We start from the raw sequence: 21,277 nt of genomic DNA, 5'->3' as shown, positions 1-21,277 counted from the left end.
GTTAGAAAAAAGTAACTAAAATTAAGCTTAAAATTTTGATATTTCCGTCAAAATCAATTTATTCTACATAACCTGAATAAACTGTTTGTAGTAACCAGTTCCTGTCAAAAACATTAAATTCTGCTCCTTTACACAGAGCCGAGGGGAGAGGACAGGAGAGGTCCTAACTCTGTTAAACTAAACAGACACATTTTTGTTCACACGTCTAGTCTTCATTGAGCTGATTACAGAATATATAAAGACTATATATATATATATATATATATATATATAATGGGCAGCAGCTGTCATCAGTGTAATGCAATAATAATAATAATGTCATAGTGGAACCAACAACCTTATGATTTCTCATAATTCACTCATTAAAGTGTGTTGGGGGCGGAGCCTGCCCAGCCGTCAGCCAATCAGAGCTCAGCTCCACCAATAACAAGAGTTTATAAAATGTGTGAACCAGTCGAACCTCCAGCTGAGACTTTAGTTTAAAGGTTCTAGTTTCTAGTTTCTTTGTGATTTCTGTTGTCAAAGTGTTTTATTCATAACTAATGTAGTTTTATGATATTTTCTGATTCACATCATGTTCAGTGGAGAACGCTGAAAAAGCTTCATGTGTCATTTAAAAAAAAACAGTTTTCTATTTATTATTGTTCCAGTCGAGCCGATGGAACGTTTAAAGGGACTTCAGACACTTTAAAACATTAAATGGACACTAGAGGAGACACGCTGCATGAGTTGTGTTGTTGGTGTCCTCATGTGGAGCAGGTCTTCGGACCTGGTCCTCATGTGGAGCAGGTCTTCTGACCTGGTCCTCATGTGGAGCAGGTCTTCTGACCTGGTCCTCTTAAACACTAACTGTGTGTGTGAAGGATTTCTAAAGAGAAACAACTCAACTCGACTGATTTTACATAGAGATGTGATGTTTCTGAGGCGATTCAGTCCAGATGAAGCTAAAGTTTTCTAAGGTTTCAAAGGTTTGTAAACTTTAGACCCCCAGAGTCCAGGTCCTGAATCCTCCTGGACCACCAGGGACTAGAGGACCAGGACTAGTCCACCCCGTCTCTAGTCTCTAGTCTCTGGTCTCTAGTCGACCCCGTCGAAGCCCTGAGCGTTCTCGATGGCGATGTGGAGTTTCTCCCTCAGCTCCTCGAAGGACTCGTAGGGCGGCAGGTCGAGTCTGTTGAAGCTTCAGAGAAATAAAGAAGAGAGACTCGTTAATAATAATAATAATAATAATAAATAATAAACAGACACCAGAGGAGGAAAGTAACTCAGTACATTTACTAAAGTTCTGGACTTCAGAATCATTTTCCTCATCATTTCTCCTGTGTGACTGTTAAATAGTCTTTAGTGAGTTCAGCCACCAGGGGGCTCCACCCTCTCTAACTCATTATAGAAGATTAATAAATACAGAAATAATTAGCCCAAATAAATAAATCACACATGAAAACAACACAGCAATAAATATATAAATAAGTCAATACAGTTCAATAAATAAATGAATAAATAAATAATTAAATATGCCTATGAAATAAATTATATAGTATGTAATAATTTATTTATGAAAACAACATGGCAATAAATATTGAAAAAGCTACAAATATAAATATATAAATGAGTCAACATAGTTCAATAAATAAATATGCCAATAAAATAAATAAATAAATAAATAAGGCTATAACATCAGTTAATATTGCTATTAAATAAATTATTTATGAAATTAATGAGGCAATACATAAATACATTAACAAAAAAAAAAAAATATATATATATATATATATATATGAGTCAACATAGTTCAAAAAATAAATATATAGTTGGTTTTTTAAATGTTTTTCTTAGGACTTCTTTGTTTGTTTCACTTATTTCTGTATGTTACATTTATTTTTCTCTCTTTTATTTCCTTTTCTTATATTCAAATGAATGTGTTTGACATTTCATATCAACCAATGTTATTATTATTATTATTATTATTCATACATTGATTATGTACAACAGTGTTTACTGAGTGTGAGATAAGAAGCAGAAATCAGAATGAGAATAAACAGCATGTTGTTGTTGTTGTTGTTTGTCTCAGTGTGTTTCTGGCAGTAATGCAGTAGAGTCTGACCAGGTGTGAGCTCGGGGCAGTTTGTCTCGTGTTCCCCACTGCTCGATGGTGAACAGCTGAGGTCCGTTAGAGCCTGAAACACAACAGACAAGAGACCATCACTGACCATTAAACCAGCTGAGACACACAGAAATATACAGCAGACACGTTATTACTGAGGACACAACATGAAGACTAATCATCTACAGCAGGGGCTCAAACTCTGATTACCTGGAGGCACTATCAAAATGACACAATAAAGACACAAAATTAATTTAAAAAAAAGACACAAAATGACCAAAAAGACACAAAATTACCAAAAGACAAAAAATACTAAAAAAAGATACAAAATGACAGAAAAAAACTAAATTACTTTAAAAAGACACAAAATGACCAAAAAAAGACACAAAATGACCAAAAAAAGACACAAAATTACAAAAAAAAGACACAAAATTATTTAAAAAAGACACAAAATTACCAAAAACAGTAATTAAAGGGACCTTCCACACACAACACGGTAAAGTGCCATTCATATAAAACTCACATTAAACTTTCATATCAAGGTGGGGGCCACAAAATATCATCACGAGGGCCACAATTGGCCCGCGGGCCGCCAGTTTGAGACCCCTGGTCTACTGTAACTTTACTTTATTAATTCATGTCTAATGTCTCTAATGTCTCTAATGTCTCTAATGTCTCTAATGTCTCTAATGTCTCTGCTCCTGGTGGAGAAGTTTATAATAAATATTCTACACTGATGGAAAATGGTTCAGTTAATGTAAAATGTCTCAGGAATATTTATTTTAGTTTAATTTAGTTTATTTCCAACATGTGCGAGTAACACAAGAAAGTAAAGTGAAAAACAAACAAATCCAATGAGAATAATCAAAACAACAACAGCAATAATCAAAACAAAAGCTGTAATGTGATGCAACATGTGTGAAAAGGATGAAGCAGAATATGTTATTTAAACCTTCTCCACCACTTAATAAACTGTTCTTTCCCTAAACATATTTACATAATACATATTGACAAACAAATAGAGAATAAATAGATGAGATATTGATCTGTGGAATCAATAAAAAGATCAAAGTGTTGTCTGACCGTAGAGTTCAGCGAAGCCGTTCATGGGGACTCTGGAGGTTCCCGTCACAAACTGGAGCAGTCGGATTCTCTTCTCTGCATCCATCAGCAGCACCGTCTGGTCAACACAAACAGGTCAACAGGTAAACAACAACAAAAATAACAACAACACAGAGCCAGTGTTAATAAACAAGAGGAGGGAGGGTCTCTGACCTTCCAGAACCACTGGATGACGGCGTGGTTGGAGTTGTAGCTGTTCTTGTATTTGGTGTTTGCTTTCCAGTCGTTGACGTCCACGTCTCCCAGTCCACACATCAACAGCTGAGACAACAAGACAACAAGACAACAAGACAACAAGACAACAAGACACGCTGTTAGTCGCATTATTAATTATTATATTAGTCTGGTTATTATGTTCATCTTTGAATATTGTATCTGTGTTGTAAAAGTTACATTCTGCTCAGAAATAATCTTAAAAATAAATAGTTGCTCCTTCAGTCACACAACAACAACAACAACAACAACATTAACTGAGTGTCTCTTTAATTTCAGTTCATCTGTTAAACTAAAAATAAAACTCACCTCCAGTTCGTTCTCGTCAAAGATCTTAATCAGATCCTGTGGAATCAACTCAAAGAATCCCTGAAACACAAAAATATCACATTTATTCTTACAATATTATATATATATATATATAATATTGTTTAATTATCATCTCCTCTGTTATAAAGTAATTTATGAATGAATGTTTACGTCTTTGAAGGCCGTCATCTGTTTCTGGATCCTGTTGACGAACCTCCACTGCATCACCAGACTGTCAACACAAACAAACAAACAAACAAACAAAGGTTAAAGGTCAGACCAGCGGAGCTGAAGAGACAGTTTCTGTTTCTGTTTGTTTCCTTCTGTGTGTTTGATTTTGTTACAAAGATGGAGGTTATTTACATTTTTTTTTATTATTATCATTATCATCATTATTATATTATCTCTTTATTGTATTGTTATTTCATATGTTTTACTTATTTTCTGTTATTTTCTTGTTATGCTGAGAATGTGATGTTGTTGTTAAACTTTTTTAAAATAGTAAAAAAAATACTAATACTGACCAAACCATCATGTTTACTCTGTGAAGATAATAATAGAAATAATAATAATAATAATAATAATAATAATAATAGTAATAATAATAATAATAGTAATAATAATAATAATAATAATAATAATAATAGTAATAATAATAATAATAGTAATAATAATAATAATAATAATAATAATAGTAATAAACTATATAATAAGAGTGTGGTGTTCTTACTGGATGTATTCCTTCTTGTTGTCGTTAGTGACGACGATCTCTGATCCTCCAGGCTTCAGATCATGTTGGTGAGTCTGAACACAGACAATCAATCAATCAATCAATCAATCAATCAATCAATCAATCAATCAATCAATCAATCATGTAATTGTTTAATGTACACATTTAAAGAGATCTAAAGAGATTTAACTAGAGTTAAATAGAGTTAAATAGATCTAAACAGATCTAAATAGAGTTAAACAGCAGTAAGTGGGCCGACCTGTCCAAAGAGCTCCTCGTCGATGGTGAACATCAGGTCCAGTTCTGTCGGGTCGTTCTCCAGAATCCACATCAAGGAGTTGAAGTATTCACTGTCCTGAAGAACAGAAACAGGATCAGAGTCTCCTGGTCCACTGGATGTTTGATTTATTTATTAATAAATGATGAATGAGGACTGACCACTGACTCCATGTCCTGCAGCGTGATGGGCTTCTGCAGCATCATCTTGTAGAACGGACGGATGAAGAACGCTGTGGAGGACACGAACACAAGAAACTAATCAATAAATCCTCTCATCCCTCTGATCACACTCTCTCCCTCTGATAATACTATATAATATAATATAATACTGTATAATATAATATAATATAATATGATATAATACTACATAATATAATATAATACTATATAATATAATATAATATGATATGATATAATATAATAGAATATAATATGATATAATATAATACTATATAATATAATATAATATAATACTATATAATATATAATAATATAATATAATATGATATAATATAATATAATATAATACTATATAATATAATATAATATAATATAATATAATACTATATAATATAATATAATACTATATAATATAATATAATATAATACTATATAATATAATATAATATAATATAATACTACATAATATATAATAATATAATATAATATGATATAATATAATATAATATAATACTATATAATATAATATAATATAATATAATATAATATAATACTATATAATATAATATAATATAATACTATATAATATAATATAATACTATATAATATAATATAATATAATAATAACAGTCTCTCTAAGCCCCCTGGTTCCTGGTTCCTGGTTCTCACCGTCCAGCAGCTTGCCGTGGTAGACTGCCATCCCCGCGACCCGGCCGATGAACTTGAAGTAGGACAGGTGATCCTCGTTACATAAACCTGAGTTAGGATTAATCTGCAGCGTGTAGTTATCTCTGAAACATCACAGAACACCAGCAGCATTAATATCTCCTCATTAATATATCAATATCAGCATTAATATCTCCTGATTAATATATTAATATCAGCATTAATATCTCCTGATTAATATATTAATATCAGCATTAATATCTCCTCATTAATATATTAATATCAGCATTAATATCTCCTCATTAATATATTAATATCAGCATTAATATCTCCTGATTAATATATTAATATCAGCATTAATATCTCCTCATTAATATATTAATATCAGCATTAATATCTCCTCATTAATATATTAATATCAGCATTAATATCTCCTGATTAATATATTAATATCAGCATTAATATCTCCTCATCAGATACTGACAGACAATGATACAGTTACAGGAGAAACTCCTCACAGGAGGCTGAACCTCTACACCTGTGAGAGGCTCCACAGGTGTGTAGATGAATAGACAGAGGTAGTCTTTAGACCATGGGTCTCAAACTGGCGTCCCGCGGGCCAATTGCGGCCCTCCTGATGATATTTTGTGGCCCCCACCTTGATATGAAAGTTTAATGTGAGTTTTATATGAATGGCACTTTACTGTGTTGTGTGGGGAAGGTCCCTTTTTGGTCATTTTGTGTCTTTTTTTTGGTCATTTTGTGTCTTTTTAAAATAATTTTGTGTCTTTTTTTGGTAATTATGTTTCTTTTTTAAGTAATTTTGTTTTTTTCTGTAATTTTGTGTCCTTTTGGGTCATTTTTGTATCTTTTTTTGGTCATTTTCTATCGTTTTTTGTAATTTTGTGTCTTTTTTCGGTCATTTTGTGTCTTATTTAAACAATTTTGTGTATTTTTTGGTAATTATGTTTCTTTTTTAAGTAATTTAGTTTTTTTCGGTAATTTTGTGTCCTTTTGGGTAATTTTCTGTCGTTTTTTTGTAATTTTGTGTCTTTTTTTTGTCATTTTGATACGGCCTCCAGTGGCCCCCAGGTAATTAGAGTTTGAGACCCCTGGTATAGATAGAGACAGAGTATGGATGTTTAGATGGAGGTGGTGTTTAGAAGATAGATGTGTAGTTAGTACTGACGTGGCAGAGTACTCAAAGAGTCTGTAGTAAAGGTTGAACATCTTGTGTTTAGATGAATAGATAGAGGTGGTGTATAGATAGAGGTAGTATAGATGGAGGTGTAGTTTAGATAGAGGTGTAGTATAGATGAATAGATAGATGAATAGATAGAGATGTGGTGTATAGATGTATAGATAGAGGTGTAGTTTAGATAGAGGTGTAGTCTTTAGATAGAGGTGTAGTTTAGATAGAGGTGTAGTCTTTAGATGGAGGTGTAGTTTAGATAGAGGTGTAGTCTTTAGATAGAGGTGTAGTTTAGATAGAGGTGTAGTCTTTAGATAGAGGTGTAGTTTAGATAGAGGTGTAGTCTTTAGATAGAGGTGTAGTTTAGATAGAGGTGTAGTTTAGATAGAGGTGTAGTCTTTAGATAGAGGTGTAGTCTTTAGATAGAGGTGTAGTTTAGATAGAGGTGTAGTTTAGATAGAGGTGTAGTCTTTAGATAGAGGTGTAGTTTAGATAGAGGTGTAGTTTAGATAGAGGTGTAGTTTAGATAGAGGTGTAGTTTAGATAGAGGTGTAGTCTTTAGATAGAGGTGTAGTTTAGATAGAGGTGTAGTCTTTAGATAGAGGTGTAGTTTAGATAGAGGTGTAGTTTAGATAGAGGTGTAGTTTAGATAGAGGTGTAGTCTTTAGATAGAGGTGTAGTTTAGATAGAGGTGTAGTCTTTAGATAGAGGTGTAGTTTAGATAGAGGTGTAGTTTAGATAGAGGTGTAGTTTAGATAGAGGTGTAGTTTAGATAGAGGTGTAGTCTTTAGATAGAGGTGTAGTTTAGATAGAGGTGTAGTTTAGATAGAGGTGTAGTTTAGATAGAGGTGTAGTTTAGATAGAGGTGTAGTGTATAGAAGATAGAGGTGTAGTTTAGATAGAGGTGTAGTTTAGATAGAGGTGTAGTTTAGATAGAGGTGTAGTGTATAGAAGATAGAGGTGTAGTTTAGATAGAGGTGTAGTTTAGATAGAGGTGTAGTTTAGATAGAGGTGTAGTTTAGATAGAGGTGTAGTTTAGAGGTGTAGTTAGTACTGACGTGGCGGAGTACTCAAAGAGTCCGTAGTACGGGTTGAACATCTCCTTGGACATGAGGAAGAACCACTCCCTGGCCACGCCCCCGTAGTCCAGACCCTTCTCCCCCTCAAACTCCACCCAGAGTCTGGCCTTCAGCAGGTCGGCCCGCTTCACCGACAGGATGCGTCGGTACGAGTCCTCCAGCACCGCCCCCCGCCTCATCTTCATCTCGAAGCGGTTCGGGATGTCAGCCTGGAAATAAACACGAGGAGAGAGTTCATGAGAAGGATTATAATCATCATCATCTTCTACGCTCTGTGCCTTTACCGTTCACTGAAGATATTAAAACACTAATAGTTTGATTAATGCAAACATTAAAATGTAAACCCAAGGCTTTCTGATTCATCAGGGTCAGATTTGACTATTTGTTTTCTAGTTATAATAACAAAAATTAAAATCAAAACATCCCCAAGCAGCCAGAACACTTCAGACCTGAGACTCTCACTGTCTCATCTCATCTCTCATCATTTACATGACTGTAAAATATATTGTGTAGAATAAATAAAGTCCATTAATAGGCCGATATCAGCCGTAATATCAGTCAACAGATTGATCTGTCTGGCTCTAATCTACCAGCTGAATCAATAGTGAATATGTTCAGAGGTTTCATGAGTTAATATTGATATTTAATAGTTGATAGACTCACCGGTTTCTTCAGCTTCTTCCTGAAGTAATCATACTTCTGTTTATAATCTCTGGAATAAGGCACAGCCTGGATCAGCAGACAGAAGAGGTTAGTGATGGATCAATATCAACATTATGACTTTAATCATATTCACAGGAACATATGAACTATAAACTCACTGGTCCAGTGATGGCTGAGTTCTGTAGTCTGGGGTCGTCCCACTGGGTGGTCCTGGTGTCTGTAAAACAGCCTTTATTACCTCAGGAGCTCTTCAGGTAAAGGTGTGTCTCTATGATTATATATTATATATTATATATTATATATATATTCTCTATGGTGAGGAGTGGTCATACTGTGATCTATGTAGAAGATCCTCCCGTCAGTGTGAACTCTCTCCTCCCAGCCAGGCTGCAACACAACATTAATACTCTTTAATATCAGCAGCAGGAGAGTTAAATAGCTAAATACTGTAGAACACCACCTGGTTAGTGGTTCTTCTCTTATTTATGCTCTGGATCAAATGTTTAATTATTTGATTATTGATTAATCTGTGGATTATTTAAACCATTAATCGATTAGTTGTTTGGTCAATAAAATGTATAAAAATATCAATGAGTGTTTCCCAAACCACAAGATGACGTCAAAAGACACAGAATGACCGAAAAAAAATGACTAAAAAAGACATAAAATGAATAAAAAGAGACACAAAATGACCGAAAAGGCACAAATTGACTAAAAAAAGACACAAAATGACCCAAAAAGATACAAGATGACCTAAAAAAGACAAAATGTATAAAAATATCAATGAGTGTTTCCAAACCACAAGATGACGTCCTCAAATCTCTTGTTTTGTCCACAAACCAAAGAGATATTCAGTTTATTGTCATAAAGGAACAAAGAAACCAGAAATATTCACATTGAAGAAGCTGAAATCAGAGAATTTGGACTTATTGTCTTTAAAAAAAACTGATCAAACCAATTATTGGATTATTAAAATAGTTGCTGATTAATTTAATAATCGATTATTGTTCCATTAATCGTTCATTAATTGTTGCAGCTCTAACAGTTACATTGTTTCTTTTCTTTTCTTGTTCATTCTTGTTTGGATTATTTATTAGATTTGTGGTATTTGTTTTAAATTGTGTGGGAGAATAGTTGGTCTGGTTTCTGTGATCCAAGATCAATAAATGAATATATTAATGAATGACAGACAGACAGCAGGCGGTCCCATCAGTCCTGGTTATATATTATATATTATATATTACACAGAGTAATAAGGAACATGTGGACTGACCGGCAGAGGGCCCAGGTCTGACGGGTCCAGAGAGGGTCTCCTCCTCATCTGAACAGGAATCTTTAGCCGGGGGTCTTCCTGTTCACAGGGACAAACAGGAAGTGATCCAGTCAGACAGGAAACTTCACAACAAGAGCTGCTGGCTTTATAGACACACATTAGAGAGAGAGATATACTGCTTCACATCATCAGCTGCTCCATAAACTGCTCCAAGTCTTTATTAACCCATTAAAGGAGGAAATCATTACCACATTCTACCATTAAAACCTGTTGGGCCTGTTGTTATTCTACCATTAAAGTGGATACGTGGTTTTGTAGTTTTTCCACCTATTTTCAGTCTCTTGGCCAATGAAATGCATCAGAATACATGTGGGAGTGTCGCAATGCATCATGGGACTTTTCCAGAACTTTGAAATCATCACCAATAAAAGACACAAAATAACCAAAAAAAGACACAAAATGACCAAAAAAAGACACAAAATGACAAAAAAAAGACACAAAATGACTAAAAAAAGACACAAAATGACCAAAAAAATTTAAAAAAGTCAAAAAGACAAAAAAGACACAAAGACACGAAATGAATAAAAAATACACAAAAAGAAACAAAATGACTAAAAAAGACAAAAAGACCAAAAAAAAAAACTGAAAAAGACACTAAAAGGCACAAAATGACTAAAAAAATACATAAAATGACAAAAAATACACAAAATGACAAAAAAAATAAACACAAAAAAGACACAAAATGACTAAAAAAAGACACAAAATGAGAATCCATGTGGGAGTGTCCCAATGCATCATGGGACTTTTCCAGAACTTATAAATCATGGTGAAGACGACTATAGCGGAGGGAGCTCAGATATAACAGCTATAAGCTCTCAGATACTTTATGAATTTCATTTCTATCTGCTACAGAGGCTGAAAAATCTATTATTTAGTAGAAGAGTTGACACTTCTGTTGGATTTACAGAGAAACTTCAGGTTTTAGGGTTTTAGATTTTAAGGGTCTCCAGGTGTTTCTCCAGGTGTTCTGGTCCTGAATGTGTTAAAGGAGAAGTGGTCTAGAGACTAGAGGGACCTGCTGCGGACTCACCCAGGTGGTGGTCTTGGTGTTGTGGTCTATGAAGAAGGGTCTCCCACTGGGGGCGCTGCGGACCTCCCACCCAGTCGGCAGGAAGCCAGAGTCCTGGGGGGCCTCGGGGCCCGGGGGGTGCTGGGGGGAGTCCTCAGGGGACGACAGGGGGAGGGGAGGGGTCGGGCTCTGACGAGGACCTGGACCAGGACCTGAACCTGAACCTGAACCAGAACCAGAACCTGAACCTGAACCAGAACCAGGACCTGCAGCGCTCTGAGCTGCTGGAGACTCTGAGGTTCTCTGCAACACAAAGATAATATAGAGAATCATTAGATCAACAGAAACTAAACACATTAGAGTGGAGGCGTACAGTAGTGATCAATATAACATCAGTCCACTGTGACTAACCAGATTAATCAGGTTTTTACTATATTTTTTATTGCTACATGGTAAACAAGGTAGCTGTGACATTGTAAATATTTATGAACACGCCCCTTTCAACTACTTGTCCAACTGCACAGCCTTCAGAGCTGCATATCACCAATGCTGGTCTGGTTGGTGTTCTGAGGATCTACTGCACCTACTGGTACCTTGTTTACCATGTAGCAATAAAAATATAATAAAAACCTGATTCATCTGGTATTTAGACAGTGTCCCAACTTTTGGTATAGTTGTTTCACATCAGGACCAAAGTTTCCCAGCATTTACAGGAGCATCTCAATCAATTATAATATGATAGAAAAGTTGATTTATGTCAGTAATTCAATAACACATTCTATAGATCCATTACACACAGAATGAAACATTTCACGTCTTCATTTATTTAATTTATTCTAATTATAATGATTATGGCTTATATTTAATGAAGACAAAAAATTCACTGTCTCAAAAAAATTGTGAATATTACAAAAGACCAATTTTAAAAAGTCTGTTTAATATGTAAATGTTTCCTCTGAGCAGTCTGTCATCTATATGACTCAATACTTGGTTGACTTGAACTACTGAGATGTTCTGATTCATTGAGATGATCCTGTATTGTGTGATATTAATGTCTGGTGGAAGTAGATGCTGGGTTCTTTATTTTCTATATTAATGTAAAGGTGTTTCGAGGTGTTTAGAGGTGTTGTTGTTGTTGTTTGTGTACCTGGATGACGGGGCGTGTCCAGGACGTGGTTCTGCTGTTGTGGTTGACGAAGTAGCGTCTTCCTTTCTGGTCTCGTTTCTCCTCCCAGCCTGCAGGAAGACCTGCAGAGGTGGGCAGCAGCTGGAGGAGGACACACAGAACATGAGCTCAGGATGGAGCTGATAATAATTATAATAATAATAATAATAATAATAATAATACATGTTATCTGTAAAGCACTTTTCATAAAGTAATCTCAAAGTGCTACAGAAACCAGAAACAAATAAACAAAAGACTGAGAGAAAAATCAGACACTTTAAAACCAGTTGTAGATAAAAAGACTCAGGTAATAAAGTAGATTAAAGAAAGTTTGTTAGGAGGAGGAAGGAGGAGACAGGTTTGTTAGGAGGAGGAAGGAGGAGACAGGTTTGTTAGGAGGAGGAAGGAGGAGACAGGTTTGTTAGGAGGAGGAAGGAGGAGACAGGTTTGTTAGGAGGAGGAAGGAGGAGACAGGTTTGTTAGGAGGAGGAAGGAGGAGACAGGTTTGTTAGGAGGAGGAAGGAGGAGACTGGTTTGTTAGGAGGAGGAAGGAGGAGGCAGGTTTGTTAGGAGGAGGAAGGAGGAGACAGGTTTGTTAGGAGGAGGAAGGAGGAGGCAGGTTTGTTAGGAGGAGGAAGGAGGAGACAGGTTTGTTAGGAGGAGGAAGGAGGAGACAGGTTTGTTAGGAGGAGGAAGGAGGAGATAGGTTTGTTAGGAGGAGGAAGGAGGAGACAGGTTTGTTAGGAGGAGGAAGGAGGAGACAGGTTTGTTAGGAGGAGGAAGGAGGAGACAGGTTTGTTAGGAGGAGGAAGGAGGAGGCAGGTTTGTTAGGAGGAGGAAGGAGGAGACAGGTTTGTTAGGAGGAGGAAGGAGGAGACAGGTTTGTTAGGAGGAGGAAGGAGGAGACTGGTTTGTTAGGAGGAGGAAGGAGGAGACAGGTTTGTTAGGAGGAGGAAGGAGGAGACTGGTTTGTTAGGAGGAGGAAGGAGGAGACTGGTTTGTTAGGAGGAGGAAGGAGGAGACAGGTTTGTTAGGAGGAGGAAGGAGGAGACAGGTTTGTTAGGAGGAGGAAGGAGGAGACAGGTTTGTTAGGAGGAGGAAGGAGGAGACAGGTTTGTTAGGAGGAGGAAGGAGGAGACAGGTTTGTTAGGAGGAGGAAGGAGGAGACAGGTTTGTTAGGAGGAGGAAGGAGGAGACAGGTTTGTTAGGAGGAGGAAGGAGGAGACTGGTTTGTTAGGAGGAGGAAGGAGGAGACTGACCACAGGATGAACTGGTTGCTCCTCCCCTGAGGAGCTGTGGCCTCCTCCTCTCACACTGGAATGGCTTGAATTACTGACATGATCCTGCTGAGGAAGAGGAGGAGAGCAGAGATCACCTTCATGCTTTATATCTTCCTCTTCCTCTGACATCATCAGCATACAATACAACAGTTACAATCTAAAGGCACTGTTAATAGGATTTATAATCTATTTGAACAGTTTTTAATGTGTTTTCTGATATTTTTAGAGACACTGTGAGCAACAAAATTCATTAACGTAACATATTTTAAAATAAAAAAACAACAAAAGGTTTTTTTTTCTCTGTCAAGCTCTTAAATAAGCTGAAGGGTAGCTGCTATTACCAACATGTATTTCATTAAAATATACACATATTTTAATTCAAACAATTCTATCATTACTGTAACATTTAACCATTATTTATCATCAATTTTCATTCAGATTTTGTTCTTTATACATTGTTAAAAACCATTATGTTTGATTATATTCTGTTAAATTATACATTTTTAAACAAATTTATATAAGTTTATTAAATATTTATTGTATATAAGTTTGGGGAAACCATGACATTTTATCTGGACACATTACAGTAATGTATTTGTGAATCAAAAATATGTTTAAAAATGTAGAAAATAGTATTTTAACAGAAAACAATGAATTGTGGCTCATTATGGCGATATTATTAATTCATATAGAAGTGAAATATATTTAGTTTAATAAAGTATGTCCTTATAATCACAGACAGAACTTAGACTGGCACACACACACACACACACTTGTTTTATTTTACTTTTAATATTATTATAATTTTGCGTCATTTTTATGTGTCATTATTTTTTCTATTTGATAGTTACTTGTTTTAATCTAACTTGTGAATGTTAATACAGGTAGAAGCCTGTATAATATAATATAATATAATATATATATATATATATATATAATATAATATATGTATAATCCCTGTTGGGTTTCTTGCTGCTACCTTGAACCTTCCTTTGTTATTATCTCTTTCTGTCTTTTGTCTTATTATTGTGTAAAATAAAACACTTCAAACTTCAAACTCCATGAGGATGACCAGCGTGTGGTTGACATTAATCTGGTTGTTTCTCCAGTGAGATTAGGAGCAGGAGGAGGAGCAGGAGGAGGAGCAGGAGGAGGAGCAGGAGGAGGAGCAGGAGGAGCAGCAGGAGGAGACTCACGGTCTGTGAGGAGCGCAGCTCTCCAGAGGAGGATGAAGATATGTGAGTGTTCCTCAGCTCTTCACAGAACGGGTAGAACTCGGCCGGGCCGTGGGGGGGCGGGGACAAGACCTGGTTACTGCTGTACAAGGTGGACTCGTCCTCCGGGATCATCTCCCAGCTCTAAGACACACAGAACAGACTCACTACAGACTCACTACAGACCCAGAACAGACCCAGTAGAGTCCCAGAGGAGGACAATAACATCAGCAGCTCTGTCCTCAAGTCTGACTGCAGTAGCTACATTTTTGGTCTAAATTGAGTTTTAACCCATTTATTCCTAAAACGGCTGTAAAAACACCTATAAAACCTCTGATTGTTGATTTTAAAATCAGCCCCTAAAACCTGAAGTTTCTCTGTAAATCCAACAGAAGTGTCAACTCTTCTACTAAATAATAGATTTTTCAGCCTCTGTAGCAGATAGAAATGAAATTCATAAAGTATCTGAGAGCTTATAGCTGTTATATCTGAGCTCCCTCCGCTATAGTCGTCTTCACCATGATTTATAAGTTCTGGAGAAGTCCCATGATGCATTGGGACACTCCCACATGGATTCTCATTTTGTGGCTATTTTGTCATTTTGTGTCTTTTTTTAGTCATTTTGTCTTTTTTTTGGCTTTATGTGTCTTTTTTTGGTCATTTTGTGTCTTTTTTATTCATTTTGTGTCTTTTTTTAGTCATTTTGTGTCGTTTTTGTCATTTTTGTGTCATTTTGTGTCTTTTTTGTCTTTTTGCTGGCCAGTTAAAAACATTAAAGCAGTTTTTGTCAGTTTTACCCTTTACTAGTTACTGCAGTTAGACTCTGTGGGACGGAGCAGCTCAGTTTAAATATACAGAGTTGTGTTGATAATAAACCTAAAGATAGTTTGTTTAGAGTGGATGGAGTTGTTTATTCTAAAACTCTCAGAGGACTCAACATCAGCTACCAGAACACACAAACACATCACTTTACTGTTTCTGCACAAAGTTATTATAGTTCACCAGAACTAACTAAATAATCAAAATCACTTTATTCTACACGTCTCATTTAAAATGTTGCCTAAAATAAACTGTTTATAATAACAATAAATTCTCCTCAGAGACACTGAAGACATGATTGATTCTGTTTACACAGAGCAGAGGGGAGAGGACAGGAGAGGCTGTTTACACAGAGCAGAGAGGAGAGGACAGGAGAGGCTGTTTACACAGAGCTGAGAGGAGAGGACAGGAGAGAGAATCTGACTGATATTTGCATGAACACTCTGCTTGCTAAGTTTTAGGAGTTAATTTCCAGTAAACTGTGACTGATAATAACTTGTGTGATGAATCTGTGACTTCTGTAACATTTCTTCTTCTTCTTCTTCTTCTTTTTCTTCTTCTCCTCCTCCTGATAAACGTGTTGTTAACTGTCTCTTGGATCAGTGGCAGAGAGCTCTGACAACATGTCCTGTCTTGTGTTTTCACTGACTTCAAATTCAGATTTTTGTTCAACAAGTTTTCCCGTCGAGTCGTTCATGTGAAAGATTATCAGAATTCAGCTGCAGGACTCAAAAACATGATGACATCATCCTGTTACTGGCTCCCAGCAGGGTTTACAACTGATTTTAACTTAAACTTGAGAAATTGAGCTTTATGTTACGAGGCTCCCCAGATAACTTAGAGAAACCATTTATGGATTACATAGAAACCAAGCTTTAACCTGCATGTATCTCCAGACCAAGCAAGCAACACCTGACTCCTGTTATTTATTTAAACCATCATGATGGGAAAAAAAGCCCTGAACTGCCGTCTGTCTGAGTCTGTATGTTGTTTGTTTTTTTTGTTCTCCTTCCTGATTGAAGTGTCTGTTGTTTGTTGAATGGTTGTCTTGTTTTATGGTTTGAAAAGAAAAATCCTATAAAAATAATAAAATAAAGTAAAGAATTGATTTTAGGGTCTGACTGATTCCTGTCCAGGCCTTCATGGTCTCCCTGCTAATGTCTGACCTCTGACCTCACCAGTCCGTCTCTTCTTAAACAGACTTTTATCAGAGTTTCCTGGTTTGACCTGAACTTTAACTTCCTTCATCTGTCTTTTAATCTCACAGAACTCTGTTGTTCTCTAACATTATTCTATCTGTTGCTTCATGTCTGTTTTAACTCGTCTCTGTAAAGCACTTTCAAAACTGCTTATTCCCCCTGATGACAATTACCTTGTCCAATCTAATCTATCTATTGTATTGTATTGTTATTAATTCTATGTATTTTATTGTATTTTATTGCTGTATCTTTCCTATCTTTTTGTACGGTGTCCTTGAGTGCCAAGAAAGGTGCCTCCAAATAAAATGTATTATTATTATTATTATTACTTTGGAACATTTGTTTTGCTCTATAAATAAAGATTATTATTATTATTATTATTATTATTATTATTAAAGTGTTAAATCACACTTACACATTTCTACACTTTTGTTTTATTTTACTTTTGATATTATTATAATTTTGCGTCATTTTTACGTGTCATTATTTTTTTCTTTTTGATAGTTGCTTGTTTTAATCTAACTAGTGAATGTTAATATAGCTAGAGGCCTGTATAATATAATATAATATAATATATGTAGAAGCCCTGTTGGGTTTCTTGCTGCTACCTTGCACCTTCCTTTTGTTGTCATCTCTTTATTCTTGTCTTTTGTCTTATTATTGTGTAAGATAAAACAGGTTAAACCAGTAACTGACCTCTGGAGACTCCCGTGTGTTGTCGTCGTGGTCGGAGATCTGCCTGCGGGCGATCAGAGCGTGTTCCACGTCCATATTATTGTTCTGTCTCCTCTGCAGCTCCACCTCAGGGTCTCTGTTCCCCAAATACACACCTTCATTAGTACCCAGGTATTAATGAAAGCTGACTGGTTAGAGCAGGGGTGGTCAACATGAGGCCCGGGGGCCACATACGGCCCTCAGTACAACTACATGTATTAGAGCATGAAATCTTAAAAGTGCAGTGTAAAAATGCACAAAATTACTTCTTATAATTAATGTTGGTCTGCTGTTCTTACACTGAAAAACAAGAAATCACAGTAAGTGGTTATTTTTTATTGGCTTCAAACCTTTTGTATTACTATTTATACTGTTAAACATGCATTAGAGCATGAAATATGTTGAGTTTCTGCACTGTAAACATATTTAAATATCAGTTTCATCATATCTGGTTAGTGATGCTCCTATTGGTTACCCATCCCTGGTTAGAGGGTGGGGGTCTTACTGGAGGGAGGGTCTCTGTTAGTATAATAATGAGTAGTGGTCTTACTGGATGGAGGGTCTCTGTTAGTATTATACCAGTATAACAAGGGTGGGGGTCTTACTGGACAGTGGGTCTCTGTTAGTATGATACCAGTATAATAATGAGTAGTGGTCTTACTGGACGGTGGGTCTCTGTTAGTATTATACCAGTATAATAATGAGTAGTGGTCTTACTGGATGGAGGGTCTCTGTTAGTATTATACCAGTATAATAATGGGTGGGGGTCTTACTGGATGGAGGGTCTCTGTTAGTATTATACCAGTATAATAATGGGTGGGGGTCTTACTGGATGGAGGGTCTCTGTTAGTATTATACCAGTATAATAATGAGTAGTGGTCTTACTGGACGGTGGGTCTCTGTTAGTATTATACCAGTATAATAATGAGTAGTGGTCTTACTGGATGGAGGGTCTCTGTTAGTATTATACCAGTATAATAATGGGTGGGGGTCTTACTGGATGGAGGGTCTCTGTTAGTATTATACCAGTATAATAATGAGTAGTGGTCTTACTGGATGGAGGGTCTCTGTTAGTATTATACCAGTATAATAATGAGTAGTGGTCTTACTGGACGGTGGGTCTCTGTTAGTATTATACCAGTATAATAATGAGTAGTGGTCTTACTGGAGGGAGGGTCTCTGTTATACCAGTATAATAAGGGTGGGGGTCTTACTGAGCGGTGGGTCTCTGTTAGTATAATAAGGGTGGGGGTCTTACTGGACAGTGGGTCTCTGTTAGTATTATACCAGTATAATAAGGGTGGGGGTCTTACTGGACGGTGGGTCTCTGTTAGTATTATACCAGTATAATAAGGGTGGGGGTCTTACTGGGCGGTGGGTCTCAGCCACTGGGTGGTCCTGCTCTCGTGGTTAACGTAGTAGGTCCTCCCCAGGTTGTCCTGGCGTTCCTCCCAGCCAGCAGGCAGCGCCGGCAGCAGCTGGCTCTGTCTGGGCCCCGACATGTCCTGGGCCTCCAGGAACTCCCAGCTGGGCTACAACACAACAACAACAACAACAACAACAAGCTTTAAAGGCTCCATGGTGGTTGTTTACCCCGTTAGCTTTAGCTGCAGCAGCTATTCTTCATCATGTTTCAGTGAGACAAACACAATGTAGGAATACACAGAATGATAACAGACATGACAAACATTATATGATACATAACATGGAACAAAAAGAACACACAGACAATATATACGTCATTACATTTCACATAAAGCATGATGACATCACAAAACAAATGGAGAACAACACAAAAAAACAGCTGCATGACTTTTAAGTTGTTTTTTAAAGCGATATAGATTTAGTAATACAAAAGGTTTGAAGCTAATAAAAAATAACCACTTACTGTGATTTATTGTTTTTCAGTGTAAGAACAGCAGACCAACATTAATTACTAGAAGTAATTTTGTGCATTTTTACACTGAACTTTTAAGATTTCATGCTCAAATGCATGTAGTTGTACTGAGGGCCACTTCAGGTGAGGCTGAGGGCCGTATGTGGCCCCCGGGCCTCCTGTTGACCACCCCTGACTTGGACTATACAATCATAAAATTAATTGGTGGAGGAAAGAAACTAGGGTTGTCAAAAGTATCAATACTCAAAAAAATATCGATACTAAAACGTTGTATCCGGATACGATACTCATTTTAAAAAGTATCGATTGTTAATATTGTTCTAATTGTTGTTGTTTATTGTATTTATTTATTTGTTGCACTACCTCAGACCTGAAGCTTGTTATCATAGTTGCAGTTTCTTTTTGCACAACTGTTTTTTATTATAAATATTCAACCTGTTGTTCTGTTCATTTTTACATGTTGCATTTTTCTTGTTAATAAAAATATTTCTGTTAAATTTTGGGGTCTTTGTTTTTATCCTGGTGGTATCAAAAATGGTATCAAGTATGGAAAGGTTAACATTTTCCCTGAGATACAGTACTGAAAAAGGGGACCAATACTGGAAGAAATGGAGGGACTACATATATGAGAGGTGATTACATATTCTGTGTGGGAAAATCTTTTTATTTTATATTATTGTATTTTTCCCCTGGGTCAGGAGCGTTTCTCCCCCAGTATAAATCTGTCTATATGAATTCCATTTCCGCTTGTTTTGGGGTTCTTTTTTATTTATTTTTTTGTACCGGTGACCTTGTGGATAGCACAAAGGTATTTTGTGTCACTGGACCGAGAGAGACTAAAGAACTGTGGGTGCCTTAAACTCTAGACCCGATTCATCAGCCTGATTTCTGTTAGCCCTTTGTTTAGAATAAAACCTGCCATTGTATTTTGCTATGGATGACCCTGTCTGATGTACCTGTTCTGTGTGTATAATTATATGTTTGTGTTTAGTTTTTTCACTGAAAAATCAATAAAAAGAAAGTAAAAAAAAAAAAAAAAGATGAAATAACACATTATATAGATCCATTACACGCAGAAAAAAAAGAAATTGGTATCGAGTATCAAATATTTTCCTGAGTATCGGTATCCAGTTGAAAGTTTAGCATGGTGACGACCCTAGTCACGATAATAAAGTTTTCAGCTGGATACGATACTGAAGAATTAAAACAATGTTCAAACATTAAACACTTCAAAGTCAAATATAAAAAGCATGTCTTCACACGATACAGGAATGAAAACGGGTGTGAAATGAGTCTCGTATCCAGTTGAACATTTTAGTATCGTAACAAAGAAACTCAGCCGGACTGAAACAACACGGAGGTTAATGTTGAGCATGAAAGGGTTAATAATGTGATCAGCTGATCAGGATCAGAGAGGATCAAAGATCATTGATGAGGGTAAATATGAAGATAAACTCACGTCTGAGTCGTCGTTCTGCTCGGCGGCGTCCTCCTCTGACCCCGGGTTGGTCTTCGGCAGGTACGTCATCTTCAGTCGCAGGTGACCTTTGACCCTGGACTTGTGGCTGCGTGACACACAGACGACTTTATTGTTTCGAACGAGGAAGAAACAAACGTTGTCAGGAATGTTTCAAAATAAAAGCATGAACTGTGGCCTTTTTTATTTCTCCTGCAAATCAACAACACGTGTAAAAGAATGATAAATGATAAAGAGATCAAAGATGAAACCGTGATACCTGCGCGGGTGGAGCAGAAAATCCTTGAATGTGTATGGCCTTTCTGAATTAGGATTTTCTGTCTGAGAAAACAAAACAAAACAATAAAAAGTAAATCTTTAATCCTGAAAACAGTTTTTTTACAGCCAGGTGAATAAATCCAGGCAGCCAATCACAGCACAGACGTGTGTTTATTCTTTATGGTTTTATTGTTTTATTTGATCCCCGTTAGCTCCGATTCTTCCTGGTTCCAACATATTACAATATTAATATACAGCACAAACAACTTAAATTAAAACTAACTTAAAGAGTTAAAAATGGGAAAAGTGAAGAAAAAAACAAACAAAAGAAAAACAAAAATAAAACCAAGAAAATAAAAGATAGCAAAGCTTCAA

The 21,277-nt window shown here is 36.2% G+C and overlaps 1 protein-coding gene across 2 annotated transcripts in view; it reads right to left on the bottom strand.

Annotated features, from left to right (window-relative positions):
- Positions 1–271: 271 nt before the first annotated feature.
- nedd4a (NEDD4 E3 ubiquitin protein ligase a) overlaps positions 272–21,277 on the bottom strand; it is a 54,193-nt gene continuing 33,187 nt past the window's right edge. For both annotated transcript variants that reach the window (XM_059356045.1, XM_059356036.1), the window contains 23 exons: positions 20,904–20,965; positions 20,627–20,732; positions 18,639–18,802; positions 17,253–17,367; positions 14,521–14,682; positions 13,304–13,387; positions 12,027–12,146; positions 10,901–11,182; positions 9,811–9,888; positions 8,870–8,924; positions 8,696–8,754; positions 8,538–8,603; positions 7,854–8,083; positions 5,607–5,728; positions 4,917–4,987; positions 4,738–4,833; positions 4,479–4,552; positions 3,920–3,980; positions 3,749–3,808; positions 3,380–3,487; positions 3,188–3,284; positions 2,105–2,177; positions 272–1,180 (listed from right to left, as the gene is read on the bottom strand). In XM_059356045.1, the coding sequence (XP_059212028.1) occupies positions 1,078–1,180; positions 2,105–2,177; positions 3,188–3,284; positions 3,380–3,487; positions 3,749–3,808; positions 3,920–3,980; positions 4,479–4,552; positions 4,738–4,833; positions 4,917–4,987; positions 5,607–5,728; positions 7,854–8,083; positions 8,538–8,603; positions 8,696–8,754; positions 8,870–8,924; positions 9,811–9,888; positions 10,901–11,182; positions 12,027–12,146; positions 13,304–13,387; positions 14,521–14,682; positions 17,253–17,367; positions 18,639–18,802; positions 20,627–20,732; positions 20,904–20,965 (2,448 nt within the window). In that variant the 3' untranslated portion in view covers positions 272–1,077. The remainder of the gene's footprint in view (positions 1,181–2,104; positions 2,178–3,187; positions 3,285–3,379; positions 3,488–3,748; positions 3,809–3,919; positions 3,981–4,478; positions 4,553–4,737; positions 4,834–4,916; positions 4,988–5,606; positions 5,729–7,853; positions 8,084–8,537; positions 8,604–8,695; positions 8,755–8,869; positions 8,925–9,810; positions 9,889–10,900; positions 11,183–12,026; positions 12,147–13,303; positions 13,388–14,520; positions 14,683–17,252; positions 17,368–18,638; positions 18,803–20,626; positions 20,733–20,903; positions 20,966–21,277) is intronic.

This window comes from Centropristis striata, chromosome 2 (genome assembly GCF_030273125.1).
Source record: "Centropristis striata isolate RG_2023a ecotype Rhode Island chromosome 2, C.striata_1.0, whole genome shotgun sequence".
NCBI lineage: Eukaryota > Metazoa > Chordata > Actinopteri > Perciformes > Serranidae > Centropristis > Centropristis striata.
The sequence above is the reverse complement of the archived record's forward strand: the minus strand, read 5'-3'. Positions and strand labels throughout refer to the sequence as shown.